General features: G+C 33.1%; 2 protein-coding genes across 2 annotated transcripts in view; one reads left to right on the top strand and one right to left on the bottom strand.

The window, feature by feature from the left end:
- The window catches only part of LOC106101928 (zinc transporter foi-like), a 24,063-nt gene extending 19,339 nt beyond the window's left edge, over positions 1-4,724 (bottom strand). Inside the window, exon 1 of the mRNA XM_013281306.1 lies at positions 4,550-4,724. The gene's annotated coding sequence lies outside the window, so the exon portion shown is untranslated. The remainder of the gene's footprint in view (positions 1-4,549) is intronic.
- Positions 4,725-5,175: 451 nt separating this feature from the next.
- Positions 5,176-9,657, top strand: LOC106101933 (AP-3 complex subunit sigma-2). Its single transcript, XM_013281317.1, has 6 exons — positions 5,176-5,388; positions 5,522-5,613; positions 6,113-6,224; positions 7,329-7,508; positions 8,452-8,559; positions 9,365-9,657. The coding sequence occupies exons 1-6, from the start codon at positions 5,320-5,322 to the stop codon at positions 9,377-9,379; spliced, it is 576 nt and encodes a 191-aa protein (XP_013136771.1). The 5' UTR covers positions 5,176-5,319; the 3' UTR covers positions 9,380-9,657.
- The last annotated feature ends 2,295 nt before the right edge of the window (positions 9,658-11,952 follow it).

Here is an 11,952-nt window from a genome sequence, read left to right as displayed (position 1 = left end):
ACAGATGTTAGAAAGGTAATTTATCTGTGAGTAACATAGGCTATATTTTTTAATTTCACGAGTACGAAGTCGCGAACAACAGCTAGTTTTTTATAATGTTTTGTTTTGACACAAGGTGGCACTAAACTGATGTAATACCTATCAGAGAAAGTACCTGAGAAAAAATCACTGTCTCTATTTTTAAATGTCTCTGCAGAGAACACATAAATTATAACAATCGATTTCCTGTAATCATTCAGATAAGTCCTCATATCACGTAATACGTGCTGTTGTCACGTAACGCCGCGAGCGGGCGCTAGTGGAATAACAATCGCGGCATTGGCCACCGGGCCCTGACCTCAAGGTCGCGGGTTCGTATACAAGACATTACTGTCGAGGAATTTTATATCCTACCCAAAACAATTGACGCTCACAATGCAAATAAATCGACACGGAGTCAGATAAAGACACACTCGTGATTTTATAGCTCCTATTTGATGAACGATATTCGATTAAATATGGGTGGGGAATTTAATTCCCTTACTGTATATTTCTTTGACAACTTAGTAAACATTATAAACGAGGTCTTTATAAATACTTATTCAAAGGAAGACAGTACAAGTCTTTATTTCTAAATGAGATAAAAATTGTAACAAGAAAATCTTTTGTACAATCTGTATTTATAAAAATAAAAGATTTCTATTAAAAATAGCTGTATTCAATGAGCGTTTCAATGTTACACTATTATAATAATAAATATAGCTTCTATTTGCATAATGAAAGTTTTTGTACGAAAATCAAACGAATAGTTTTCAATAAAATCCTGTAAGTGCATAAATTTTGTATAGATTCATCTATACTAGTCTATAGTAATATTATAAAGAGGAAAACATTGTTTAATTGTAGTAAATAACTCAAAAACTACAGGGCCGATTTCACCATTAAAAAACTACGTTGTCAGTGAGTAACATAGGCTATGTTTTATATTATTTTTTTACGCGGACGGAGTCGCGGGCGAAAGCTAGTTTCTAATACAATTTCATTAATCATCATATTAATAAGAATTTGTAAACATAATTATTATCGTGAACACATAACGCACGAGTTGGTTATAATTATCACTATTACAAAACAAGATCTCAGAGAAAATCACGTTCAGTGTATTTAATTATCTGTGCTATCTATACTAATATAAAGAGGAAAGATTTGTATTTTTGTATGTATTGAAATAACCCAAATTTCACTAATAAAAGCTACGTTATCATTGAGTAACAAAGGTTATGTTTTCCATTTTTTTAATTTCATGGGGACAAAGTCGCGAGGAACAGCTAGTTATAGATAAATTAAAAAACATCAATACCAGATTTTTTTTCCTACTTTTAGATAACATATTTGTAGTAAATTATACTCGTATAAATTCCGGCAGAATAGCGTGCTTATCAATACTAATATAATAAAGAAGGAATGATTTATATTTTTTTGTTTTGAAATAACTCAAAAACTACTGGGCCGATTTAAAAATTCTTTCACCGTTAGAAATGTAATTTATCTGAGTAGCATAGGCTATATTTTTTATATTCACGAGAGCGAAGTCGCGGGCTACAGCTGTTTCTTAATAATTTTGAATGACATTGACAGATGTCATAGGGACGGGACATGTATAGCAATGATCTAGTGTTGCGCCACTAGTCCGGCACATTACCGATTTCTTTTTAACACTACGAAGGGTCAGAATGTCATACAATCTGGAATTTATACAGTTTTAAACATTAATATAAAACATGCTATATATAAGAAAAACTAAGATCGCAACGAAGATCAAACTTACATCTAGATTGTTCCCCTTTTGATATCCAATGCTAGTTAGCTTAACCGTCTATTTACCTCATTAAGTTGTTAAGTGTTAGCCTTAGTTTATGTTATGAGATAGGTTTCCCTTAGTGGCCAATTAACAATGCGATTTTAAAGTAAACGTTCTAAATCGCAATTACAAACGATTTCAGTAAAAAAATGTGTATTAATACGTGTATAATACTTATTTCTGTAGTCAAATCTTACGTATCCATTACGCAAGCTATGTGACGTGTCGTATGCGAGACGAATGTGGATATTTTGGTATCACACTCACGGATACCACGCCCGCTACCAACGCGCTCCAGTTAATTATTTATATGATTATTTCTTAACCTGGGCTAACTTGTCCTCTTCTTCTATGCTTCCCCTCAGTCATTAAGGTATAACATAAAGTATCGGTGTAAGAACAGGGCGAGATGGGGCGTCCGCCCAGGGCGCTCGACATAAAAAGCGCCACAGGCGGTATAGAGACGGGCATCTTTTATGACATTTTTCATATGAGTTTTATTTTAACTAGCTCTTTCCGAGCAACTTCATCGGCATATAATTTTGAAAATGTTATTTTATTGTTTACATTTGTCACATTATCAATTGCAAATGTCAAAATAACATGATATCATGACAAACCATGGCAACTCTGCTTCCTTGGTGTTGGTAGCTCGTAGCTTATGGTCTCTTTCCCACATCAAGGTTTTCATCCAATTTATTAACCCCATTAATTGATAGCGTGAAAATATATAGCCTAAAGCATGACGTTAGTGTAGGCCTTTTTATTAAAAAAAGAATTATTTAAAAAATATGCTGTAATTGCTGAGATCTTACGCCACAAAGAAGTGTGTGTTTACACTTTAGCATAGAAGTATAGATAGATTATTCACGAAAAAAATTTTTTTCCTCAAGATAAAAAAGTAAAACACTTAGATCTTCTTCAGTTTAATTATACTCAGTTAAATGCCATATAACACTAGCCACTTATAGATATGAACGATTCTTCAGATAACTAAGATCAATCAAAGAAAAATGCTTCTTAATAACTACAAAATAGAGCACATAATAGACTAAATTAACCGCAATCGAGGAGTAGCATGATCTTAGTTATAACGGCGCAGTGTAAAAATAACTATTTTCGTAACAACGATAAAACGTGACGTTCACTACATCGTCGGCCCACTGACCTACACGATACGACACACCCACGGCGCAATGTGTATGCGGTAATACAAAAACGTCGAAAGATTCGATGTAACACGATGCAACAGTTTCGTCGGAAAATTCGTTGAAACTGAATATTTACATGACAAAATGTATAATTACAAAGGAAGGTGATGAATAAATTCTGGGAACTGTTTTTGCATTTCATTTCTTAAGAAAATAGGTATTAATAAATCATGAATTTTCTTAACTTATATCACAAGAATGAGTCTTAGACTGATATTTATACAGCATACCCATCGTCTGTCATAGGCCTGTCCCACCATTGGCTGATAGAAGCTCAAACAGCTTAAAAATGATGCCACTGTTAGATAAGGGAACATAATCCAATATTTCAGTTATCAAACAATTTACAATTTGGTGGGACAGGCCCTTAACTTATTTTTAAGTTAATAGAATTGAATTGTGTGAATAGAAGAAATTACCCGAGCCGTTGCTCTGCATATAGATTTTTTTGTTTATTTTAGTCAAATTACATCTTAGACAGACTATAACTTGATTCCTGAGATTATACCGAGAAAGTACTCACATAAGCAAAGCCAGAGCAAAGTCAAAGTGTACTCTATAAAATTCCGCCCTCGCATAATTGCAATAATAACTGGAAAAGACATAAAGTGCGTAAATATTTTTTCTCATTTAAAATTAAATAAGTATAATTTAATACTTTATATTTAATTATGCAATAAGGAGGCCAACTAGAAGCGAAATCCTTTAAGTGTCCATCAATGACCATAGACATCTGCAATACTAGAACTGCAATGTGTGGCCGGCCTTTGAGGTCCTACACACTTCTTGAAGGTCTATTATGTGTTTTAAGCACAATTATTTAAAACTCATTAAATATTTTGTATTTTATTTTATGCTGTTATTTTTTTGTCTCAGAAATACAATTACTATTACTGAAAATTTAAATAATTCAATAATAAAATAACTCTATAGATATAATACATTTCTTTTATAATAAACACTTTCCCTAACTTTCTACATTGCCAGCTTGGTATTGCAAATAAGGCTTCACTATAATCTAATTTATTTTACTAGACTTAGTGCCTAACATTGCTGCTTAAATTCATAATGTAATATAAATAAACGCTCACATTTTTTTAATGTTCATGACACATTTTTTCAAATAAGTAAAACTTTGGTTGTACAATAATTGGATTATTTATGTTATTAAAAGGAATTGTAATTGTAGTAATAGTTAATAATAGATACAAGGTTTTATAGAGTAAGCAGCAGATCAGCAATTTTAGTTTGTTTACATTTTTATGTAACAAATACATTACAGCGGTTAGTATCACCGAAAGGGCGCTTCTAAAACTGTACGCTAACTCATTTATACATAAATAGTGCACGCGCGCGTGGGTTTATCTTGTAAGCCGTCAGAGATAGAAGAAGAAGCAATTATAATCATAATCAGCCAACCATCAACGCTGGAACCGCGACCCGGCATCCAAATAAAGACATAAAAGTATGACATGTCTACCATTCGACAAATACTGACCTGTTTTTTACATCAAAAGCTTCAAAGACGTCACATTGAGATTCCATTCAAGAGTTTATTATAAAAAAACAATGAACATTCACAAATTCAGTTCATTTCACACAATAACCATTTATTTTTTACGAATTTCTTTTTGTGACACTCGCGGAAACCAACATTCGGCCCGACCGCTGGAGCGTAACACAACAGATAATATAAAAAAATGTCAAAAAATTATTTCTATCGTAGATACAAAAAAAAGGTGAAAAATGTCTTTGAGTAAATAAACAGTAATATAAAACAAAACACGTTAAGCTAAAAGCATTTGCGCTTCACAATCAGTATCGGTAGCATTAATATTTAGTGGGCTTGGTACTTTTTGGCAAGATATTCCTTGTCCTCATCTGTTTATTATCCAACGGAATAGTGAGCAGACTTTACAAAAATGATTTCACAGCATGCAATGTACCATTTTATGCATCCAGCGAATTCTTACTATTATTCATTGTTCAGTGAAAATAATATTTTGTATCGATTAACCGGAAAAACTTAACTTTGGACTTAACCGGAATTATCAACTGACAACATGACAACTGGAAAAAAAGCTGATATGACAACTTTCTATTTGACATTTGACAATGAAATTGACAGTTGTTTAGATAGAAATTAGAAATAAATCGATCCTTATGATTATTGTGCTTTCTCTAAAGTAGTGTAAAGTTTAATAGAATATAAGTTGTTAAATGTCTGCTTAGTTATACTAGATTCTAAAATTGTTTTTACAATTCACAATGATTAAAGCTATACTTGTGTTCAACAATCATGGAAAGCCACGATTATCGAAATTCTATCAATACTTCGTAAGCATGAGATAATATTGCCTTTTGTTCATGACTGTTTTCCCGCGTAGCGTTTCGTTACTATTGACTCGAACAATTGCACTGTGAACCTACTTTCTTTAGGAATTGGTTGAAAAATTGTATACTTTTTCAGAATGAAGATATGCAGCAACAGATAATAAAAGAGACATTCCAGTTGGTGTCTAAAAGAGATGACAATGTCTGTAATTTTCTGGAAGGAGGCAGGTTCGTATTCTATAACTCTTTTACTATTTAAGTTGTCCAGTAGCATTGTACAATAAAAAACCAAATTCCTTTATTTGATATGCCAATAGGCTAAAGGTTTGGGTTACTGGCTACCAATCTAGCGGTTGTAGGTTTGAATCCCAACAATTAACTACTTTAACACAAGCTTTTTAATGCTTATCATTTATTAACATTTTATTATGAAATAATGTGTTCTGAAACTGGTTATAGCAGACTATGATTTACTATAGATAAGGGAGAATAAACTAATAATAGATATGAGTGTGGAAGGGTAAATCGGTAGAGGTAGACCTAGAAAGAGATGGATGGATTGTGTAAAAGGAGACATGATCAAAAAGGGAGTGATGCCTGAGATGACGTATGATAGTGTTATGTGGAGGACAAAAACCTGTTGCGCCGACCCTACGGGAATAGGATAAGGAGATGATGATGATGATGAAGGAAGAATAAACTAATGATTTGCATATTTTATTTACAGCCTTATTGGTGGTTCTGACTACAAGCTAATCTATAGACACTATGCAACACTCTACTTTGTGTTCTGTGTTGATTCCTCGGAGAGTGAACTAGGTATACTAGATTTAATACAAGTAAGTACTGATTGTAATTTTTCATTAAATTGGTTGTATAAAAATTCATGCTAGCATCTTTTGATATTGGGTTTCAAAATTTAAATTTCATTCATCATTCAAGCACTTTATATACCCACTGAGGGGTTTGGAGCCTACCCTAAGTGGGGACTAGGCCATATTCAACTATTCTGGGGCACTGAGGGTTGTCATCATATCTTTGAATTTATAGTTATATGAAGGTTACATTACAATGTTTTCTTTCACTATAAGAATTTTGGGTAAATGTACATATGAAATTCTAAAATAGAAACACAAATGAAAACATAATTGAATTTAAATCCAGGGCTTGTAGATTACAAGACAAGCTTCAATCCCCCGAGCCACAATTCTTACATATTTTTAATCATAACATATGAAACCGAGTTCTTTCTGAAAGCGACTTTTTTAAATGTAAATTACTTTAGGTTTAAATTACTATATATCCTAAATAACTAGCACTAAGATTCTACAAGATGAGTTTAGAACCTAGTGGAGTAACCAAGTGCTCAATCACTTTCCTAGATAAACAATTTTTGTAATAAATTAAAAGTAATATATATAAATAAAATATAAATAATAATAACTAATAAATAAATCTCTATAAGATAGGGTTTGAGTGTGTTCAATAAAAGTTCCTAGTGGCTTGTGATTCTTAACAGTGGTAGTGCCCGCTTTAACATTTTAGCACGAATGGGCCGGCACGCCCGGTGTAATACCATGACCACAGGCGTGATGTGGAAGCAATTCCGTGTTTCGTCTGATGAGTGTGGTGCCGGAGGCCTAATTTAAATCCCTATTTCTACCAATCTTTTCTTATAAGGAGAGGATGGGTAGGAAAAGTGGATTTGACGGTGGAGGAGACGCATAGGGAGGGGAAATATCCACTTTATGTGCGTCTCCTCCTCCGTTGGATAAGGGTAGGCAACGCATCTGCAATTGCGGATGTCTATGGGCAGCGGTCGCATCGCCATTTTGGCGATTTCAGGTGGCCGCTTGCTCGTTTGCCACCTTATGATATAAAAAAAAACTTTTTCTCAATAAACAAATATAACTCGAATTAATGGAATTGTATAACATTTTCAGGTGTTTGTGGAGACATTAGATAAGTGCTTCGAGAATGTGTGCGAATTGGACCTGATCTTCCACGCGGACGCAGCACACCAGGTGCTGGACGAGCTGGTGATGGGCGGCATGGTGCTGCAGACCAACATGGCGGATATCCTCTGCCGTTTACAGGAGCAGAATAAAATGCAGAAAGCTGAGGTAAACGGATGCATGTCTACTTTTAATTGACATTTGCTGCATTTCTGAAATGCCCATTTATTTTATCATTACCTTTTGATTCATTAGTGTTAGGTTCAACTAAGTTTTGAATAGAGTAAAATTCAAGTTACATAGTTCGGAAACATGTCATGAATTTATAGAACCAAAAATACTAATGAATGGCTAATAAAGCTAGGAAACTATTCAATATTACCTTATTCTGAGGTATCTCGCTATTTGTCACCTTTAATTGTGTGTCCATTCTTATTAAAAACTAGCTGTTCCCATGCGGCTTCATCCGCATCAAGTTATAATTTATTTTATTGTTTACATTTATGAAATTCTCAATTGCAAATGTCAAAATACCAATTACCTCACTATGGCAATCTTGCTTCTTTGATGTTGGCAGCAACTTATGGTCTCTTTCCCACATTGGGATTTTTATCCAATTTATTTAACCCTAAAGTTTAATAGCGTGAAAATATATAGCCTAAAGCGTGACGTAAGAGTAGGGCTTTTTATTAATATAGAATATTTAATAAAATAGATATAGATTGTTATTTAAAAAAATTCTAATTAGAAAAAGTGTTAAGGAACTTAAGGTACTTAAGGAAGTGAAAATTTTAGCTGTGGGTATCTGAATTAAAATTTGTTTTTAAACTACAGTTCAGCTCATGGTTCGCAAGGGGGAGGCAGATCAGTAATTTTGTGAGTTAGCCACTGAGCAGTTCTTGGCTTATCAGCTCTCATAGTTATAGTTGTGTTGAGTTACCTGTTACTTTGGTTGTAGAGCCATAGCTCAACCATTCAAGGCTTAAGATCTTTTGATTTGATTAAGGTTTTACGAACGTTTTAATTCCACTTGATGTTAGTTTGTAGTGGTCGTGGTATTGCAGTTGTGAATCTGTGCAGTTAATAACTATGGATACTATATTTTTTGCAGGCGGGCATATCAGCTGCGCCGGCGCGCGCAGTCTCCGCAGTAAAGAGCATGAATCTACCGCAGCAGCTGCGGGACATCAAGCTGCCCGACCTCCCGCAGGCTATTAGGGTATGTATTTCTTCAATACTGTAAAAAAAAGTAACATAAAAACTTTTCATAACAATGACCCACTTTCTCTTGGGGCCTTTGTGTCTTGTCACTCCATGGCGCGTCCACCGAAGCGATCTAACAGTTTGGTGGCATCCAATCCGGTAATAATAACAGTAACGGCTCGTGCCGAGGCTCCTGAGGGAGCTCTCGAACTTAGTTACTCATAAACGAGGTTCAGGCTAACGCCATCTGAGCTCTGCCACCTCCAGCATGGCTCTTCAAGGCAAACAGTGGCCATTCAGTCACAAAAAATATGGCCCATTATTCATTAAAAGAGAGAGAAAACTCTCCATGATATAATATCTAGAAATCGAGTTATGGCCACTGAAGTAATATGTAACGAACAAAAATTCTAACTTAGATATTAAGTTTATGTTTAAAACTGACTGTTTAAATTAGGTTTAAGAACCTGAAGGAAAAGAAGACGATATTGTATTGTATTTATAATAAATAAATAAATATAATGTACAATCGGGGAATTTGGCGGTGAAAGATAAAAAACTGCAGTCGTTTGAATGTACTTACACAAGGAAACTATGTGAAATAAGAACGAAGCTTGTAAATTAGAGTATGAATATGGTGGTATACAGCTTGCTTTTTTTATAACTTGGTTATTTGTAAGAGGTGATTACAACAAGGTAACTAAGTGGAACACCGCGAATTTTCTCGACTGTACATTTATATGTAACATTTTTAACTTTACAAAAGATTTTTTTTTTTTATTAATTCAAGCAAATGAGGGTAGTATTTTTTTTGCAATCAGGACTTGAAGTTCTGACCGCTACCTCAGGGCGCTCCGCCAACGCCCGCCGGCCTCGCCACAAACATACTCAACACTATCTACCCCCATGACAAATACCACAATTTACATAGACAGGATTTTCCTAACAAATTCTTTGGTTCTGAAACATTAAGTACCAGGTTCTCAGAATCATTCTCTGAGAACTATCAGCAGACGGAAGGAATTAATTTCCCTAATTACGAAACTCATAAATCTGAAGGATATCAAGATTTGAGTGGAACGGTTGATAGTGAGTATAGTGAGAGAAAGAGAAAGAAGAAGAAGAGACAGGGAAAGTAGACAATATGCATGTATTTTTTTTAACAATTTCTACTCGTTATAAGATAACCCGAACAAAATTTTGATTCAAAAATATAGTAATAAAGTATATTTAAAAAAAGTTTGGTACAATTTGGCGTCATATGCATATTGTCTATTGTGTAAATTCATTGATCTTTATAGATGGATAGGTTACTTGCAATAGCTTTTGTTTTATTACCAAGGTCATACTAATATTATACGCGATTTTTTTATAAATGGATGTTACACTATTTGCGGGAAAGTTTTCGTAGCCTATCCATTTTTAGAGGTCAATGGAATGTTGCTATATGTTTACATTGTCAGTACACTTGTATACAAATTGTCATAACTCTCATTGTGTTTGAAATTATTTAAAACACGTGGAATTCCTAGATTTTTAATGTGGGATGATGTTTTTTGTCGAGGTTGGTTTTATTGTTATTATTTAGTTAGTCCAGTTAAGTTTTTACTCAATACGTGATTGATTGGTGTGTTAGTGGAGATTTGTCATATAAGGGTCGCCCTTAGGGATTTAAACGTCCCTGAGTATCGCTAGTTATTTAGTCGCCAGTTCGAATATCCTTTGCAATTTAATGTAATCTTTTATCCTTTACTTTTTTATATTGTTGTTTAAAATTTGTTAAATTCGCAATTTAATGTGCAATAATATTTTTTTAAAATATGTATTTGTAACAATTGTAGCAAATAATTTGACATTCCGTAAAATTTCTTACTAAAAAGATCGTTCTGCGTAGCGTGGAAATATATAAATAAAAAATTACATTATTCTGTTTAATAAAAGAATTCAGTTATAATTTTCTTAAATACAAAAATGTTTTTTTGTAGAATTACATTTATACTTTGCTTGATTGTAACTTAAGGTTATTTTATGCCCGTCTATATATTGCCGTATATTGCGCTTGAGTACTAATAAAAAAAAAGATGTCTGTTTTAGCAAATATGAATTCATTATGTATTCTCTGTATGTATTTTAGTTATGTATAGGTTGTAAGAAATAAATATGTTAACCTTGCAACTCCTTGTTTTATTTTAAATTAATTAATTAATAGATTTTGGCATTTGTTGTATATTATTTGCAAGAAATGTTAAGGTTTGGATTTTTTTAATTTGACAAAGGCAAAAACAACTTTGACGCCATCTATGTATGTAAGTAGATACTAGCTCCTTTTTGAAAAAAATTGACGATAACAAATCATTTAGGTTGTGCTATTCGATAATAGATGGCGCTGTGACCAAATTATCAGCCCTTCTAAACCAACTATTCGACGCTAGATGGCGCTCTATTCAAAAATACTTGATTAAAAATTATAAAAATTGGCCAAATATTGTGGATTGGTGAAAGGTGCGTTGCTTTTTGAGTAAAGTCTACGTTAATCAGTGTAGTTGTGGTGTGTCATGAATTTATCTAGAAATTCAAAATGCAACGTAAATTCCATAAAAAAAGATTGCACTTTTTTTGGTTAGAAATTTCAATAGCCACAAAATTCTCGGAGAGCATTAACAAGATATTAAGACTGAAAAAGACCTTTTGTTAAAAATTACGTCATGAATGATGCTAAAAAATAAATAAAATAGCTTATGTAATCTGTACATTTGCTTAGCTAAAGCAGTTGTAAATTAATGTTATTTTAATTATCCACACAATGTAAACAGTTTACACGTAAGTTTACATGCTAAACTATTTACATTCGAATGTAATAAATTAAACAGGTCAGTAAACAGAGCTGACGTGTTGATAAATAAAATCCCAGTGCGCAGGCTTCGTTCAATTTCTATATTGTATTTCAAATTTCAAATGTTATTTGCGTTTTATTTGCTTTTACGATTTAGTCTTGAAAACTTTATACTAGATGGCGCTGTAAGCATTTCATAACCAGTTTTTCGCAAAAATTATAAATTCAATAGAAATCCAAATTATCTAAGTACTACGCAGGTATTTTAAAGTGAAGAAAAGAAGTCTGTTTCATGAATAAAGTTTACTTTCGTTAAAATTTTATTATTTCATAAATTATTGTTTGTTAAATTACAGTCCGCGTACTATGATTTGTCTTGACCGTGTATTATACGTCTGTTTGTCCGTTGTTACCGATTTGAGGTCTGCGGTCGTGCGGACATTATTATATGCTAAGTCATTTCGCCTTCCGGTGTTTTTGTCAAATGAATAGTAATTTAACAAATAAGCTATATTTCAACAATATACATCGTTGTCGAGGGAAGGATATCTGCTAACACGAAAAGCATTTAAAAAT

Source organism: Papilio polytes, unplaced genomic scaffold (genome assembly GCF_000836215.1).
Source record: "Papilio polytes unplaced genomic scaffold, Ppol_1.0 DF823935.1, whole genome shotgun sequence".
NCBI classification, from domain to species: Eukaryota; Metazoa; Arthropoda; class Insecta; order Lepidoptera; family Papilionidae; genus Papilio; species Papilio polytes.
Note: the sequence above shows the minus strand (reverse complement) of the source record. Positions and strands in the feature narration are given on the sequence as shown.